The sequence below is a fragment of the Misgurnus anguillicaudatus genome, chromosome 21, assembly GCF_027580225.2.
Source record: "Misgurnus anguillicaudatus chromosome 21, ASM2758022v2, whole genome shotgun sequence".
NCBI lineage: Eukaryota > Metazoa > Chordata > Actinopteri > Cypriniformes > Cobitidae > Misgurnus > Misgurnus anguillicaudatus.
The window spans coordinates 48,909,522-48,929,218 of NC_073357.2; the positions used below are offsets into that span (position 1 = coordinate 48,909,522).

The following is a 19,697-nucleotide window of genomic DNA, read 5'->3' on the forward strand; positions in this document are numbered from 1 at the left end:
TTTTGGATAGGTACCACCAACTTTTGTACCTTTTTTTGAGTGTGTGAAGGTTCTCCCTGTTCTCCAGCTCTACTGGGGATTTTCTGGCATTAGGATTAAAGTTTTTCCAGCATAGATGATTCCCAGGTGTGTCTACTCAGATCCTATACTGCAGGGAGGTTTTTGGGTAACCAAAAGTGCTTCTCTTATCATCAAAGGTTTTAGTCAATAATGTCTACGTGAACATTCGTACATACACAATACAGCCTGCTTCTCATTTTATAGAGCAGAATCAAACCCACAGCTACTCCCATAGTACTATTCCACACCATCAGCTATTTTAAGTTAGCTTTGATGCAAGACTATGGCAATTCTAGGACAGATACACTTTTAGTTTTCAGTTTCGCTGTCATACTTTTCCCGAATGCATTAAACTTTTTAAGGCGTGATGTTTTAGTCTCTGCCAGAGGTACATTCAGAAACACAAAGGAAAAACAGCAGCATTTATCGGACAAACTGAGAAAACAAAAATGAAAACCAGTCAATCCGTTCGCATTATGAGGGTTAAAACTGTTTTCCTCCGGATGTTTTTTTTTTTATTCGACACACCTTTACATAACAGCAGCAGGCAGGAGATAAACTATGTCGTAAAACCTATTTTCTTCTAAGGTTAGATTTACAGTCTTATCAGTGTTGGATAAACATTCATTGCTCTTTCAGCAGAATATAGGCTACAGTCTATGTTGGCATAGAAGATTATTCTGTTTTATCTGTTTAATGTTATACATCAAATATGTTATAAATACAGTACACCAACATGCCATCAATAACAGTATATCTTATCCCAGTGTAAATGTGAGTAAAAGATATCAATAGTAGGTTGTAGTCCCATTCCCATATGGCAAATAAATACATTTCTCTGACCAAAAATATGTTTTTGCTCATACATTTTAAAGAAAGTAAAGTTTAATGAAATATATTTTTGAATTTGAAAATATATCTAGTTTTTATCTTCATATATGAACATATATTTAAACATGTATTTCAAGGTCAAGCACATACATTTCTAATCATACAATAGGCATATATTTAGGCTAAAAAAACAAATAATATAACAACACATAATGCTTTTTATAAATTGTTTTTTTTTTATGTATTCCCTACTGGAGGATGTTTTATTATAAGACCAGTGTTGGGGGTAACGCATTACAAGTAACTTGCATTACGTAATAATATTACTTTACTAAAGTAACGAGTAAAGTAACGCTTTACTTTATAAATGTACACAATAATATTTAAGTTACTTTAAAAAAAAGTAATGAGAGTTACTTTTCGGTTTAATTCATTCAATTTAAAAATAAAATAATGTACTGAATTAAACTGAACATATTAACATAGAATTACGCACTCTGTGCACCTCAGCGGGAACAGTTTGAGTCAGAAACGGAGATGGCGGGCCAGAGCTTGACATTTTTGCGATCATAAAAAACAACTTCAAGGTCTGAAAGAGATCAAGTCTCAGCCTAGTAAGAAAAAGTAACTTAAAAGTAACGTAAGCATTAATTTCCATGAAAAGTAACTAAGTAACGCAATTAGTTACTTGTTGGGGGAGTAACTTAATATTGTAATGCATTACTTTTAAAAGTAACTTTACCCAACACTGTATAAGACATTCTGTTCAAACCAATTAGATGTAATTTTTCTTCAATATATGTGAATTTATTTCCTGACTGAAATATATGCACTGTAAAAAATACTTTTTTTGTTGAATCAACTCGGGTTTACAAGTCATTTCAACTTTCTTTTATTTATCTTACCTAAATATGAGTTGTTATAACTACAGGTGAGTTGTTACAACTTATAAAATTAAGTTGACTTTTCTCAACTATATTTTATAAGTTGTGACAACTCATCTCTGTTGACATGACTTGTAAATCTGAGTTGATTTAACAAAAAAATTTTAAGGCAGCAAAGTATTTTTTACAGTGTGAAGAGCACAATATCATTTAATTTTATAATTTAAATGCATTAAAAATATAATATTGAACCTCAATAATAAAGACATACAATAAAATGTGCAGTGGTTCCCCATGTAGGATCGGATCTGAGAACCACTCCTGTAATACCATAATGCTGCTAAACTATCCAAAACTTAGCAAATAATTTTCATCCTGATATCACTCCCCCCCATCTCTTAAACACTCTCTATCTGTTTTTAAATCCTGCCGCCCTTTACTGGTGAAAACAGTGCGTCTGCGGTTGGCCCATGTGCTGGGGGTGTGTATGTATTACGTAATCAGAGCGAGGTTGAAAGCTTGCATCTAGTGAATGAGACAGACACAGGTTAGAAGTGATAGACAGGGAGAGATTAAAAGGATCAGGCCTTACAGTCCCTTATAGTAGAGTTGTGACTCTGTATGCGCTGACATAGCTCCTATAAACCAGCAACACTGCTCTTTTCACTGCTCTGAATCTGCTTACTATTCGACAGCAGGAACTCTTAGGAGGAACTTTCTGTCCCAGACTTTTGTGCACACTGTGTCGTTTCCTGACATCTCTAGTGATTTTGGACTGGATCTGAATTCATCTGGACAAGTAAGTACAGCTGTGTACTGTTAAAGAGATGGTTCACCCAAAAATTAAAAGTCTGTCTTCATGTTACAGGACTGATAGCATCGGTTCACTTTAATTGCATGCAACACAATTTAATGGAGACTGAAAATTTTAGTCCCAAACAAGCTTGGAAAACATGAAGATAAGAAAATAGTGACAGATTTTTTTTTTAAAATACTGTATTCTAAAAATGTGCATTCTGATATGAAAGATTATTATGTGCTTATGTTCAGTTTATACAAATGAATGAGGATTTGAGTAAATAGCTTACTCCGCATGTTAATGTTAATGCATTATTGTTTAGAGAAGACAACACAAACCAAATAAATTTAGGTCTGTGTTGTGTGTGCACTTGACACTTTTTTGATTATTAACCATGTGACCTTTGGTGACTGTCTGTCACACATTTTTATAATCGAATACATATTACCTACTGTACTTACTAGGGCTGTGTATCGGCAAGAATCTCGCAATACGATACGTATCACAATACATGGGTTGTGATGAAATTTGTTAAGATACATTGCGATACTGTAAATCAAGGTGATACATTTAAGATATTTCATATTTTTGGAATATAATAGGATATAATTTTAGCAAAGCTGTCATTGAGAACACACCACAATATGCAAACCTTAACAACAACAACAAAAAGTGGCGTGGCTTGTACTTTCTGTCACTGTTTAAGTTCAGAGATAAGAAGAATGTTAGTGCATGTAAACTCCAAACTAGTGGTCGAGAGGTAAACTTTAAAACGAAACAACTGCCATTTATCAAGTATAATAAAAAAAATTGTTATAGCATTTTTTTGAGAATCGATCCAGTATTGCCAAACAAAATATCACGATATTCACATGTATCAATATTTTCTTACACACCTACTTGTTACTACTCAAAGTAATAGTATAATAAAATATACAGTAGTTATTTGTATTAACATGTTGACACTGCACCACAGGCGTCTCCAACCTTTTTGTGTGCAGGGATACCACAATGGATAAAACAATTTGGGGTGCTACTTTTTTATATAGTCTACTCAAAACTTTTTTTTAATTGTTGATTTTAATTTTATTTTACTTGTCAATATGTTTTAGCATTATTATTCAAATTGAGGCTATTAGAATGTGCATTAACGGGCAACGCACAGACTCTGCGCGGGCACCATGTTGGAAACCACTGCTGCATGTTGTCACTGTGGAACCTAAACATCCCATTATAGACTTAAAAAGAAACTTCACCCAAAAATGAAAGTTCCATCAATATATGCTTTTTTTAATCTGTTGAACACAAAGGAGATATTTTGATAAATGAGGGTACGGTAACCACACAGTTGACGGCACCCATTGACTTCCATAGTATTTTTTCCTACTATGTGGGTCAATAAGTGCTGTCAACTGTATTACTATCATTTATCAAAATGATGATGCTGATTTTTAGGAGGACAGTCATAATCATATTTTAATTTAAGAACTAGGTGTTTAAAGCAACATGCAAAATCCATGCTTGAGAAAACATACACTTAAAAACTTAAAATATTTTGTTAAATCAACTCAGATTTACAAGTCATGTCAACAAAGATGAGTTGTCACAACTTATAAAATATAGTTGAGACAAGTCAACTTAATTTTATAAGTTACACAACAAACTCACCTGTAGTTATACAACTCATCTCTATTCAAGATAAATAATGGTAAGTTGAAATGACTTGTAAATCCGAGTTGATTAAACAAAACAAAACAAATTTTTGAGAATTTTTGAATCTATACTTCAAAAAATTACTTGCTGCAATTAATTTTTAAGTTTAATCAACTTGAATTTACAATTAATTTAAACTTTCTATAGTGAGGAGTTGCTCTGTATAAATTATTTAAAAAAGTTTAATAGCTTAAGTAAATTATCCAACCTTATTTTTTATGTATAGCAACTCCTTACCAGTCAATAAAGTTGATTAAATGATCATTAAATGAACAAGTAATTTTGACAGTGTTTACATTTAACCGCAATCCCCCGGTATTATGTTGTATCATCACACAAATGATAACGAACGAGCCCATTAAAGGTGACTATCTTGCATACTTATGTGACATACTACTCTAATGATCAAAACAAAATGCCTCATGTGTGATAGCATATCTGATTGCATATCTTTTGTATTTAAATAACTTGGCCAATCAATTTGTTTTGTTATCATTAACTTAGCCACCATTCAACTTTTGAGGACATAGAATCCCTGTACAGAGTTCACTCTGGTTGTTTAATATGTCAATGATTACAAAACATCACAGAGAAACAAACTAAGACCACCAGTTTTGTACATTGTATCCACGTAAAGCTCATAAAAGGAGGATGGGATTGTTTATGTCTGACAGAGAGATAACAGTAATCACGTATTACACATCCACTAAGGGTCTATAGTGCATAGTAGTGTGTGTAAGCAGAATTTCACTTTTGCCATCAAACTAAATCACACTTTAAAAAAAATAAACTGAATAAAATATCAGCAAACTGTAAATTTTCAGATAAAGCACTAGTCAAACAGACCTAGACTAAACTCAGGCAGTCATATTATTGTAACTCCTCTGCCTATATTGACTTTCGAGAGTGATGCTAAAATGTTGACTCAGATTGCAAATTCATAAAGTTTTATTTCAATGTGGGCTTTAACTGCTTGAGCACGTCTTATCTACTCTAATGGCAAAACATTTACACTGCTCAGGATGTAAAGGCGTAGGGCACCTATTTGCTAGTGCGCTAATGGACAAACACAGGGGGAAGTATCAGTCAGGTGGAAAAGAGGTGAGACTGAAAAGTGTGAAGAAGAGAGCAATAAAATAGTCCCAAAAGCACAGCTGATGCAGAGCTCTATTTAGATTGTCTAAGGCGGTGGTTAAACTTGTTGATTTTACCCAGCTTGACCTGTCAGGGCAGTGTTCAGCGTAATTTACCAGTAAGTGAGCAATTTTGGTAGGCACCAATGGCCCGATCATATTATTTTCTTATAATTGCCTCTTGTGGAGCTCTCAGTGGGTTTAGAGGTAAGCCATGGCCATTTAGGTTTTGACTTTAGCCTTTAGGTATGAGGCTGTGCAACAATGTGAATATATTATATCAGGTAATAGTTGTTAGCTCGCATTGTGTTAGCAGCACAAAAGGTTGTGTGAATTCAGGGAAAACACATGTATAGCTTGTAGTGCACTGTATGTCGCTTTGTATTAAAACGTCTGCAAAATGCATACATGTAAGGTTAGGAACAATCACTTTAGTAATATACTTATTTATAATATGGCAGTTTTAAATGATATTTAAAGTATATTAGTTATTTAATAATTATGTTACAGTATTTAATAAAAATATTATATAGTTTTCCCCCATACAGAAGGAGATAGCATTTACATTTTGCTGGACTTTGTCATTGATGTGGTTGTCAATAGCGTTTATAAAAAGGTTGTTCACTGGATTTTCCCACATGATCGAAGTTCATGTTAACACAGAAGTCTTGATGAAAGGACATTTAATCCCCCACTAACTCAGTATTGCTCTATTTATGAGCTTTAAACCATCTGACTTCTTCATTCAACCACTGATGTCTATAACATCTAACCTACAAAGAGCCAGTTAAGAAGGTTTCCCATTTACTTAAAGATGGTAAATATCTATTGCAAAAATAGATATTTTTAAAGCTTACCTACAGATCAACCACTCAAAGTGGTGCATTTAACCTAGGTGAAACTAAAGTACATTTCCATAATGTAACTAAAGTGCTCTTTTTTCACACAATAAATGTGTACTTAATATACAAAAAATTCTTCTTAAGAACTTCTTAAAATAATCTGAGTGTATATCGGTGGTATTTTGAGACACCATGAATATAAACTTAAATGTGTTAAAAATACATTTAGGAGTGGTTAGGAACCACTTGTAATACATTTGAACCCATCTTTGTAATTTTTTCAATACAAATATAGTATTTTAAAAGCATATTTTAGTTCATATTAACTCTTTCGCCGCCAGCATTTTTAAAAAAAGTTGCCAGCCAGCGCCAGCGTTTTTCATGATTTTCACAAAAGTTTAATGCCTTCCAGTAAATGTTCTTCTTTAAATATATAAACATACAACATACCAAATGAAAGAACAGACCCTCTGCTTTCAAAAAAAAAAAAAAAACGTTTCATCCTACCTTCAATAGTTCTTTTGTAATCAGCTTTTGAATATGGGTAGGTTTCTGCAAAAACATCACATTTTGAGCAAAAAGCAGAGATAATTCCATTTTTGTGACGGACTTTTCATAGAGTTCCCATTCAGAGTGATCTTTAAAACAGACACGGACATGCAGCCGCTTGCCATAGGGCAATACTTCCGGGTTTAGAAAGTTGCGGAAGATTGAGGAGATATCTCGTCAATGGCGGCGAAAGACTTAATGGTGTTAAAAATAGCACAAATACGTACATTTAAATGTTCTTAAGATTATCTTAAATAGTACTTAAGAACTACTTTTTTTGTTGAAAATATGCTCATTTTTCAGCTCCCCTGCTCAGCCGATCTTCGGGTTTGGTGGTATCACTTTTAACATAGCTTAGCATAATCCATTGAATCTGATTAGACCATTAGCATCATGCTCAAAAATAACCAAAGAGTTTTGATATTTTTCCTATTTAAAACTTGACTCTTCTGTAGTTACATCGTGTACTAAGACCGACGGAAAATTAAAAGTTGCAATTTTCTATGTTTAAAAAGTTGCGGAAGGGCGCCACGTGGTGGATAATAGCGGTATTGCAGAAAGACGGAAAATCTCGTCATTGGCGGGGAAGCGTTTTCTCTTAATTGACGAGATATCTCGTCAATGGCGGTGAAAGAGTTAAGAACAAAATTACTGTGCGAAAAGATATCACATTAAGTACATTATGGAAGTGTACTTCTTCACCTGGGAAGGCATCCAAGCATTACTAATTTTTTATTGCTCGTAGTCCTATTATTATGAATTTGTAGAAGCACATATCCATAAGCGTAAACTTTGGGTCATAACTGTTTTTATGCTATAGACATAAATAATACCTGAATGTGGCTTGTTGATGAGAGGTGTGTTATTACTTTTCCAAGTGACTGAGCTTGGGCAAACAACAGACAATAAAAAAGACATAAAAATCCCATATAGTTGCACTGAAGGAGGGAATGGAGCTATACCTAGAATATCATTGAGACTTTGGAGTGGTCGCTTTTGGGTAATAAACAACTGCCTAACAACCACACAGAACACCCTAACAACTGCATAGCAATGCTGTGCGCAACCACTAATAAGCATCAATCACATTTTTATCAAAACATGTAAAAAAATTGTTACAATGCTATTATATATCAAGACAGATGTAAGCAAAAAAGCTAAATCTTGTAATTATTGTATTTTTAGGCTTTCTCTGTTTACTTTAATGGAAAACACCACCGTTTTCAACATTTTGCTATGTTCTTGCCTCAACTTAGAAGAATTAATACATCCCTATCCTTTTTCAATGCGTGCACTTTCAATCATTGTACAGCACCTTGTGAATATGCTAGCATTATAGCCACATTCATTCCTATGGCTCCAAACAGGGATGAATTTAGAAGCCACCATCACTTCCATGTTTTCCCTATTTAAAGACTGTCACATGAGTAGTTACACGAGTAAGTATGGTGGTACAAAATAAAACTTTTGTTTGGAGCCATAGGAATGAATGGGGCTGGGCTGGGTGCTAACACATTCACGGAGCACTGTACGAAGATTAAAAGTGCACGCATTGAAAAAAGATAGGTATGTATTAATTCATCTAAGTTGAGGTAAGAACATGGTAAATTTTTGAAAAATTGTGGTGTTTTCCTTTAATTCAAATTCAAGCATGAAAAGCTACCTCATTCAAATGCAAGCATGGAAAGCTACGTCATTTAATTTTAAGTGAAAGGTTGGCATGCTGGAATTGAATTGGCAGGTGGGTGAGAAAATAGATTTGAATATTATGTCTGCTATCTGTGAGACTGAGTAGGTGAGACAAAGACAAAAATACACAGTGGGATGAGAGCTGCTTGCGCATAATTTTTAGTTTGCGTCCTACACGCACGCACGCATACTGTAAAAAACCCCGCTGCATTACATTTTTAAGTATAATTAAAATTGTCTGCGTACACCGTCAACTTACTATTATCAACACTGAGTACTGGTGAGTTCCTGTAACTTATAACAAAGTTTGAAATATCCGAACTTATTTTGATGATAAAAAAATAAATGATGTGACACCTAGGTTGCCTTTTAGACCTAAAATATACATGTGAATGGGTTAGCCGATGAACTTCTTGATTAAATACACACTGGGACTTTGTCTTTTACTAAGGTCTGAGACACCCATGGAGACACCACAATCCTCTCATTTTCATTCAGAGCTCTGATAAAGCTTGTGATAGACAGACAGCCACGCGCGCACTTGCTTATGCAAACAAACATAAACTGCGTTTGCGAGAACGCCCAAAGATTGTAAATGTAAATCGATCCCTTGAGCAAGCTTTTTTGCTAGATCAGCAGGATAAGGGCACGTTTGGATCTTAACCAGTTTTGATAAACCAGGAGACAAAGTTAAACGTTCTGACTTGATCTTATTTATAGAACACAAAAACCAAACTTTTTGTTTGTTTGATTCCATCCTTAATCCACCAGAAAAATAATTACTAAGCGCTTACCTCAGTGCTATAAACATCTTGGAAGTTAACATTCCTCCATATATTTCCATCTTAAATTCCAAATCATTTCTAATATACATTTATTAATTATGGAGTTCTGTAAGCGAGCAAGCTCCAATTACAGCAGTAAAACAAGTTTACATTCAGGTTAGATATTTAACATATCAAAGTAATTTTAAACCGCAAGGTGGCAGCAGTCATTTATTAAAACGGATTCAAAATGTAAATTGTATAATTCAGTGGTTTTCATTGTGGGGTAAGCGGTGTATACGCAACACAAAGCATATAAAACATTTAAAGCTTTAAAATGTTTCGATATTTCTCACATGTTAAACATAAATGTGTGCACATTTTCGTGTTCATGCAAATCTGCGCAGATCGATCAGTGTATGACATCAAAGTACCGCGAGAGCGGTATTGGAAATCTCTTCATTTGTAATCAATAGTCCAATCAAATAAGCCAAACACTATTTTTTTTACAGTCTAAGGTCAAACATGAGTGTTTGCTGTGTTTCCCTTATTTTGTTACATCAACACCGCACAATTTTTGGAGCAAGAGAGACTTATTGAAAATGTATTTGGCAAATCATCATTTTATAAGCATTGCCTATCGCGACTATGCGTTGTGTAAGTACCGACAGTTCTTAACTCACGCTCTGAACTTCTCGAAGACACTACAATACTGTCGTTAACTAAAAGTAAATAACCTGTTTAATATAAGGTTGTTATGTTTATACAAAGTAAAATGTAATGTATACGAGTCTAAAAAGAGGGGCAGTACAGATGTTTATTGTTAAAATTTTGGAAAACAGTAGAACGTGACATATACTTTACCTAGCTGTAGCTAGGGGTGGAAAAAGACCCCACCACTGAGTCTGACCTCCATATCCATTGACTGGATTGCAGAAGGCTGAATTGATAATGGAGAAACAAGCTGCTTTGGTAAAGTGACCAGTGGATGTCAGTGACTAACTTCCAGTATGTTGACCTTAAATGACCAGAATTTATCAGGAACTAAACAGGGCTAGTTTTTTACTTTAAGTATAAGTATGTCAGCCTTAAAGATTTCTAAACAAGTGTGGTTCAAAACATCGACAAAATGTACATTGAGAAGATATGAGCATTTACAACTTTCAGTCTTACTTCCATCAATAAAGATCAATGATTTTGTGTAGCCTCTCATCAGAATCCAAGTTGTGAGGTAAACTAAAAGCTAGTGGCTATTTGGCTTATAATAGTACAAGGGGGCATGGCTTCCTCCCATTGACAGATAGACACGATATGCCTAACCCTAATCTTTTTTGTCGCTTTGGACAAAAGCCCTAACCTTAAATGCCCCCTTTTGGAGGTACTGCCCAGATGTGGACTTCATGCCCTCCTATGGAGATCTTTTCAACATTACTTTAAAGGGGACATTTCACAAGACCGTCAAAGATGTCAAATAAATCTTTGGTGTCCCCAAAGTACGTATGTGAAGTTCTAGCTCAAAATACCATAGATAATTTATTACAGCATGTTTAAATTGTCACTTTGTAGGTGTGAGCAAAAATGTGCCGTTTTTGGGTGTGTCCTTTTAAATGCAAACGAGCTGATCGCTGCACTAAATGACAGTGGCGTGGTTGGATGGTTCGGATTGGGGGGCGGTATTGTCCCCTTCTGACATCACAAGGGGATCCAAATTTCAATGACTTATTTTTCACATGCTTGCAGACAATGGTTTACCAAAACTTAGTTACTAGGTTTTTCTGTTTCACATTTTCTAGGTTGATAGAAGCACTGGGGACCCAATTATAGCACTTAAACATGGAAAAAGTCAGATTTTCATGATATGTCCCCTTTAAAATATAGGAAATGTTTACCTGAGTTGATATCTGATTAAACAATATGTGTTCCAATATGGCGATCTCAAATGCCATATGGAAAATCACGCCAATATACACTCATATCATAATGCAAAACTACCAAAAACACCTGATCCTAAATTTTTATCTCCATAACAAAATCTGAGATGACCAAACATGGACTCATGGACATACATTTTTTTTATGAATTATTACGGTCTGTGATTCCATAACCCTGGAGACTGCAGTGTACACTGCGAGTTTATACAATTTTTTGCCTAAATGCGTATTATGAATAAATAGTGCTCAAAAATGCCTGTTTAAATAATATCCTCCATTGAAATGAATGGAGGCTTGGACCCGGAAACATTATTCCCTACATGACTTAACAAGGGGATAGCAATTTGCAATGAAAGTCCTGGACCATTGGTTTGGTATAGATACCAAGAATCTGTCTGTGTATTCAGAAATGGGTAATTTTTCAGATGAATTAAAGTCGAGTCCTCCACTGGACAGTTAATCATTAATTCATTTAGGAAGAATGGGTAGAATCAGCGCAATTGTTCTGGTTTACTATACCTTTTAATCTTCATTTTTGTTTTCTCTAGGATGCTCCTGCGTTTCGGAGGGACCAGAGGGATCCTGCTCTTCAGGAGGAGAGTGGGTTTATCCTGTCGTTTTGCCCACTTGGCTCCCCAAAGCACGGAGTATCGACCAATCAAAAAGGTCATGGTGGCAAATAGAGGTAAGACTTGTTATCCTAAGATTAGATATTTTGCAAAGATTAAAAAATATTTAAAAAAAAACCAAGTCTGATCCTTGGAGTGTTCTCATTGTCTAAATGCACATAGGCCCCATGGCTAATGCTCTATTGTCACAGCACAAATGCAATTTTAGCTTTAAAGCATGAATAAAAAAATGTATATTCTATCATTATTTACTTACCATTTATATGAACCTGCATGCATGATTGTTGAAACATAGTGACCATGTACACTCACCTAAAGGATTATTAGGAACACCTGTTCAATTTCAATTTAAATGCAATTATCAATTTGACCAATCACATGGCAGTTGCTTCAATGCATTTGTGTGGTGTGGTCCTGGTCAAGACAATCTCCTGAACTCCAAACTAAATGTCAGAATGGGAAAGAAAGGTGATTTAAGCAATTTTGAGTGTGGGGGCATGGTTGTTCTTGGTGCCAGACGGGCCCCTAAGTGCCAATTTAGGGATTGTAAACGGAATGAGAACATTGGATCCATGTCCATGCCTTTGTTATCACCATGTGCAAGCTGGTGGTGGTGGTGTAACTTCTCAGCAAGATAATGCACCATGTCACAAAGCTCGAATCATTTCAAATTGGTTTTTTGAACATGACAATGAGTTCACTGTACTAAAATGGCCCCCACAGTCACCAGATCTCAACCCAATAGAGCATCTTTGGGATGTGGTGGAATGGGAGCTTCATGCCCTGGATGTGCATCCCACAAATCTCCATCAACTGCAAGATGCTATCCTATCAATATGGGCCAACATTTCTAAAGAATTCTTTCAGCATCTTGTTAAATCAATGCCACGTACAATTTAAAGCAGTTCTGAAGGCAAAAGGGGGTCAAACACAGTATTAGTATGGTGTTCTTAATAATCCTTTAGGTGAGTGTATATTAAGCTTCAAAAAGAAATTGATTAATAACTTCATGTGAAGAGCAGACTAAACTTTAAGAAAATGTCAGGTTTGATGTCACTGTTCTCACATGTCTCAGTATTAGTCAGTGTTGTTAACGTGATTCATAACGTGAAGCATGATGTCAGGCAGCATATTTAATTTAAATGCTTAATGAAGGGATATGGCTTAGGTCTTTGCATATATAGCACAAAATACAGACAACATTTGTGGTGCTTTTGGGGTTTTATCTTTTGAAAAAAAAATCTTGACTATGGGCTTCATGAAGAAACACAGCATACAGGTTTTAGAAGAACATAAATGCAGACAGAATTAAAATGGTTAGGTGAACAATTCATTTAACACTCACTAACCACAGCTGCCATCCACCTTTTAATTCAGGCGAAATAGCCATCCGGGTGTTTCGAGCATGCACAGAACTTGGCATCCGGACGGTGGCTGTATATTCCGAGCAGGACACCGGACAGATGCACAGACAGAAGGCAGATGAAGCTTACCTGATCGGAAAAGGCCTGCCTCCTGTTGGAGCCTATCTACATATCCCAGACATCATCAAAGTAGCTAGGGTGAGCTATACGTCTGTATCTCATGCTGCTATTTATCTACCTAAATGAATGTCTATCTCTGTTCAGAAAATGCTCCTCTTGCATTTCTTAGTACTATTTCCTATTTTCTTACGTCAATAATATGTGATGCTTGATAGATCTGTTTTTGTTTTTTGATCTGGCATTAGAGGTACCAGCCAGATTCAGATCCTTTGGTGCTCTCTCTCATACAGCACAGGCAGCTTACCCTTCAAACCAGCAGCCTAGCCACAACAATACATTAATAATGGATAAACACCAAGAAGAACACACACACACACACACACACACACACCATAATGAAACTGAACACGCAGCCAACACCATCGTCTCTAACCTCAGCAGACGGCCTCCGAATAATTAGTCTTTCTCCAATGCAATTACCATGTTGCACACAGTCAGCCAACAGAAAGAGGGGGCTTTCAACTTCTCTATCTGATTGGGATTTTAATGAAATTAGTATTTTCCGGCATCAGAATAATTAGGGCTGACTGCCGAGCTACATACACATAATGTTTATTTTTATTCAGGTCTTATTTTTGTCTTTCTCTGTGTTCTCTCTCACTTTCTCTTAGGAAAATGGTGTAGATGCCATCCACCCTGGTTATGGGTTTCTATCTGAGCGGGCAGACTTTGCCCAGGCCTGTGCTGATGCTGGGGTGAGATTCATTGGTCCTTCCCCAGAGGTTGTGCAGAAGATGGGGGATAAAGTGGAAGCTCGTGCCCTGGCCATTAAAGCAGGTGTGTTTCTGCACTGCACACAGATCAAGTCTATACCTGTTTCTACATTCTCCAGTTTGCAATATTATAATGAACTACAGAAATACAACTTTTAAAGGAATAGTTCCCCCAAAACTGAAAATGTTGTCATATTTACTCTAGGGATGCGACGATAAATGCCGATATACAGTATTATACAACAGTTCTTTCTGGTTCTCGCATCTGATTGGCTAAGAGCTATGCGATATTCTACTGATAACGGCACAGTAGCCGCTTCACGTATCATTTCGCCACCTAGTGGTCATTTTAGTATTAGTGAATGGAGGTCCTTTAAACAGGCTCATCTCTGACTGGAAAAACTGCACGTACACACGGATGCACACAGACGCACTGTTTTTAAACACTCTCCGTGTGTATCATTAGTTCACTAGCTCGTGAATCAGTCTGTAATCCCAATTGGAAGTGACTATCCTGTCAAAGATCAGCACTCTTGGATGTAACTTTAAACTTAAGTGGAGTAATGTCACATCGTGTGGACGATTAAGACTTGGAAAAAGGAATGAAAACAATAATTTTCTCTCAAGCGATCTCTCTCTTCAGAACGCGAAAACACAGTTGAACTGCAGGTAAGCTTTTAAATTGGACAATTGATAATTTATTTTATCGTGACGTGACTATTAAACACGTTATGAGATATCGCCACTAATATATTTATAAACAGCATGCAAAAAAACTCTCTGACCCTAACACACAAAAGACACTAAATATGAACAAGAAACCAAGTAATAGTTTCATGACACCAAATACTGCTGATTTTATCTTATTTTTGACCATCAAACACAGACAGGGCCAATATCAGAGCCAGGGAATCCCTGTCAGAGATATAGCCCAGGTAGGGCGGTGGTCAGTGGGGCGAGTGAACACTGACGTCCGCTCATGGCTCTTGTTCTCTCACGTACCGAATCTTTCTAAGCAAACGTTCAAACATGCCCAATCTTTACTAATCGACTGCAGATTTGAATATTATACATATATATTCTCGACTTAACTAATCTTAAAACTACACTTTGTGACCAAGAAATTGTAGTATTTAAAAACGGCGATTCCGTCCATTGAGTTATTATGAGATTCAAAACAGCCGAAAGTGTTACCTGTCATTCTGGCCTTCAAATTCGTGGCGGAAGAAAGTAGTTCTCAAAACAAAGAGGCTTTTAAAATAACTTTGTTGTTGTTTTCTAGTTTTCGTTTTTCAAACGTGCGACGTCGAACTGTTGTATAAAAGGAATGTCGCTCTCGGAGTCGTGTGATATAGCTCTATATCATCACGGCTGTGATTGCCTCCGGCCTAATCACAGTCGTGATGATATAGAGCTATATCACACTCCTACTCGAGCGATATTGCTTAAATAATATGTGGCCAACAGCTATTCCGAATCGCAGCTGATATTATGCACAGTTATTTCATGTACTACGGCTTTTGATCAGTAAGCCCTATCGATCTAAAATCACTGTTAGTTTGAGTCGTTTATAACATGCATTTGAAAAAGCAACACTCGTAAAACATAATCATTCTTAATTATCATGAAAATACCTGAAAAGGTTTGAAGAACAGCAATATAAATATATGCTTAAAGTCGCCATGAAAATAAAATGAAAAACTGTCATTTGTTTTGAAACACCGGTATCTGTATGCTTCATAATTTTTTTATTTATTTATGTGCCCTCATAATCTTAAATCAAAAACGCAAATCTCCTCCCCTCCTCAAAACGATCTCTCTTTACTTACGGTCATATGGTATGGCAGATGGCCGGGGTCCGGTAAAAGATCGCAGTGATTAGCAACATGACCCAACTTAAAACGCTCCAATCAGATCTCTACAGATCAAATTCAAATCCAGCCCTAGCCCTTTTTCATTTCAGAAGCCGGTTTCGCTCGGATATACGTCACCACAGGGAAAATAAGGCAATAGCTAATTCAGTTTCATGCCGACTTTAAGCCATTTCCTGGAGCTGCATGTGTAATGGTTTTTCTTCTGCGGCTCATATTGAGTTTCTGCATGAGAGCGCCCTCTGGCTTTTGGATGTAGCAGCATTTTACTGTAATTCATTGAGAAGCATAACAAGCATCATTGGCCGATTTATCATTGCACCCAAGGTGTTCCAAACCTGGATACATTTCTTTGTTTTGCTGAACACAAAGGAAGATATTAATAATTTAAGGTGCAATGTGTACATTTTAGTGCATCAACGTTTCAGTCCACCGTTCACCGAAATGCATAGAGAAGCTACGATAGCCGCCACAGGACAACCATGTCATTGTTGGAGACAACTTAGTAAAAAAAAGTTATCCGTTAAGGGGTTCTGTAAAAAACATGGCGACACAAAATGGCGACTTCCATGTAAGGGGACCCTCAGTGTATGTAGATAAAAACGTCTCATTCTAAGGTAATAAAAACATAACAGTTCATTATGAAAGGTCTTTATACACCACTGATAATATAGTTATTTTATATTGCATTTCTGTCAATAGATCCTTATAAAAGTTACACACTGCACCTTTAAGTAGGAAACAGAAGCACCATTGACTTACACAGTAGGAAATAAAATTACTATAATGGTCATTAGTGCTCTAAAATGGTTTGGTTACAAACATTGCTCAAAATATCTTTATTTGTGTTCAGCAGAACAAATACGTTTATATAGGTTTGGAACAGCTTGAGGGTGAGTAAACAATGACAGAATTGTAATTTTTGATGGTAAATAATTTATCTTCTCCCCAACTAAATATGTAAGTTAATTTCTCTTTACAGTTTTAAGGACTGGGATGAATTGTGCCTTGCTGAAAAGCTGTTTGTTTGCGCAGACTGTTTATGTTGTTTTGTGCTGTTTGTGTTGTGCTTCTGTTTATTTAGTAGTCAAGACATTGTTGAGAACAAAATGTCAAACAGTAGTTACAGTAGTTATTTTTGTCTCATATTCTTCTTTTCCTTATTAGAGTGATTTATGTATACAACAGTTTACAAAAATGCTTAAATGTGCATGTATGTGTTTGTGTGAAGGTGTTCCAGTAGTTCCCGGAACACATGCCCCGATCACTTGCCTTCAGGATGCTCAGGAGTTTGCAAAGACGTATGACTTTCCCATCATCTTTAAAGCTGCATATGGAGGAGGAGGTCGTGGAATGAGGGTGGTCAAAAGTTATGAGGTTTGTGTATTTTTTTTATTTTTGGTTTGTAAAGGTGGAACAAATACTGTCAGATGATGACATTGATGACCAAAGCAGTTTATCCATCTAAATAACAATGTGCCTCCATGTGAAAAAAATGCAATAAAACATATTTAAATGAGATTGTTAACCACATGCGTTAAGGAATAATAGTCTTATCCCACCTTAACACTACAGAGTTAAATCAATCAAGTATGTTTTTGACTTGATACTATGTTGGTGACACTTTACAATAAAGTTGTATTTGTTAACATAAGTAAACATAAACTAATATTGAAAAATTTAGTTTTTCAGCATTTATTAATCTTTGTTAATGTTTGTAATGCCAAGGCGATTGTTCATGTTCATTGTGCATTAAAGGAATAGTTCACCTAAAATTAAAATTCTTTCATCATTTACTCCCCCTCATGTTGTTACAGACCCGTATTAATATTTTTGTTCTGCTGAACACAAAGGAAGATATTTTGAGCAATGTTTGTATCCAAACCATTTGTGAGCAACATTGACTTTCATAGTCGGATTTTTTCCTGTTTGCCGGTTGATTAAAAATATCTTTCTTTCTGTTCAGCAGAACAAAGAAATGTATATAGGTTTGTTACAACATAAGGGTGAGTAAACGATGACAGAATTTTGAAGGTAGGTATCTAATTTTTTTTAAATGCTAAGGGTAGCCGACTAGCAATGAAATCATGATCCCACCCTCCATTCAAATCGCCATCCAAAGTCACGCCTCTTTCAAAACACACGAACACGCACAGATCAGACGGTCACATCTTATGTCTCATTCACCAGTGAGAAAACTTTGCAGAACAAAGTGAATAACATTACCAAAATGTTCAACATAAACAACAATTAGTTAAAGCATTTTTTCGGTTGTGTAGACGTATTAACTATATTGTTACGCTTATCCGTAAACGAACACAAATTTCATAAGCAACACAATGTTTCATCAAAGTAGAATATCTGAATCCATCTCAATACAAACACAAGCCCTGAAAAGTGAAGCCAAAACGTCTCGATCGCCCCCCAGTGACTGGCCCCAGTATAGGTCATAAACCCCGCCTCCCCCATGTTATTCAATGGGACTTGAGACCAACTAAACAATTGAATTACACTTCAATTATCTTTTTTCCGAAGCTGGTTTCTGTCATTTACTGTAGTTTTTATCACGCTGATGTAAATTCAAGTGTTTGTTTTTAAATTAAGTTTGTTTTTAGCTGAGGCTATTTTGGGGATTTTCGCCTGGATTTGGCCTACCCAATTTCAAAAGCTTCTCATACCCACAAGCAGAAGTGCACATACAAAAGTTTGGTATCATTTTACAGGAAACCCTTTGAAATTACATAAAACACCGTTAAAATTGCTCAACATGGTTGTATGTGTTGTCAGTCCTCTAATAAACACAAAAATAAATAGGCGCTTTTTGATGTTTTTTTTCTAAAGTCTGTATTTAAAAGTGTATAACTCTGGCCCTGAGTGGGAACGAAACCTGCAGACAGTTTTGTTTGATTCCAGCAATTGCCAGCTTACAGAGGAAAAAGGAATTTTTTCTCTATCATAATAAATGCAAAAGTTATTTTACTCCAACTGATGGGAGGAATAATACGCTTATGGAGTACAATTTGTGCCAAAAAACATTTGAAGTGCTCCCATAACCACATACAGTGGAATAAATGCAATATCTTTATATCATTTTGCAGAAAACCTTTTGAAGTTATATAAAAAGCTGCTGTTTCTGACAAATATTGTTATTTATGTTGTTTTTCATATGATAAAACACCAAATTTTCTTGTTTTATGTTGTAAATACTGCCTCTGATAGTGTATAACTCTGGTTCTGGGTGCTCTAGCAGACTGCAGACAATTCTGGTTGTTACCAGCAGCAGACAGTAAACACCCAAAAAAAGAATGAACTCTTTAGCATGTCGCATTCTAAAGTTATTCTCATTTTACTGAAGTGTGCGAAAATACATTTTCATATAAATATTAATTTTTTGTTTTGCACATATAATATATAGCAAGGGATTATTCATGCACACAACCAAAGAAAATGCTGTGAATGGACTCATTTTTTAGAGTAGGACCTAAGAGAAAAGATGATGTATCATTTGTAGCTATCTGTGCTATCTGAGGCAGTCCACACTCAAGTTTCCCATATGTTTATAAAAGACGATTTTTTACATCATTATTCATTCGACGATTGTTGGATTTGTGATAAAAATAGGAAAATAAAAAATAAAAAAATAACACTGCAGCCTTATTCCTGAGAGTGAGAGCTTTCATTTGATATAAGACTTGCCCATGTTTGTCATACTTGAAAAATATGAAATATGTGAATATTAAATCAT

At 35.7% G+C, this 19,697-nt stretch overlaps 1 protein-coding gene across 2 annotated transcripts in view; it reads left to right on the plus strand.

The window, feature by feature from the left end:
* The first annotated feature begins 2,304 nt into the window (after positions 1–2,304).
* Positions 2,305–19,697, plus strand: part of pcxb (pyruvate carboxylase b) — a 292,116-nt gene continuing 274,723 nt past the window's right edge. The window contains exons 1-5 of one of the 2 annotated variants that reach the window (XM_055211545.2): positions 2,305–2,574; positions 11,744–11,880; positions 13,202–13,386; positions 13,980–14,145; positions 17,184–17,329. In XM_055211545.2, coding sequence (XP_055067520.2) covers positions 11,745–11,880; positions 13,202–13,386; positions 13,980–14,145; positions 17,184–17,329 — 633 coding nt within the window. In that variant the 5' untranslated portion in view covers positions 2,305–2,574; position 11,744. Of the gene's footprint in view, positions 2,575–9,902; positions 9,922–11,743; positions 11,881–13,201; positions 13,387–13,979; positions 14,146–17,183; positions 17,330–19,697 lie in introns of those variants that run through there. The other variant, XM_073859309.1, reaches the window with a different exon arrangement.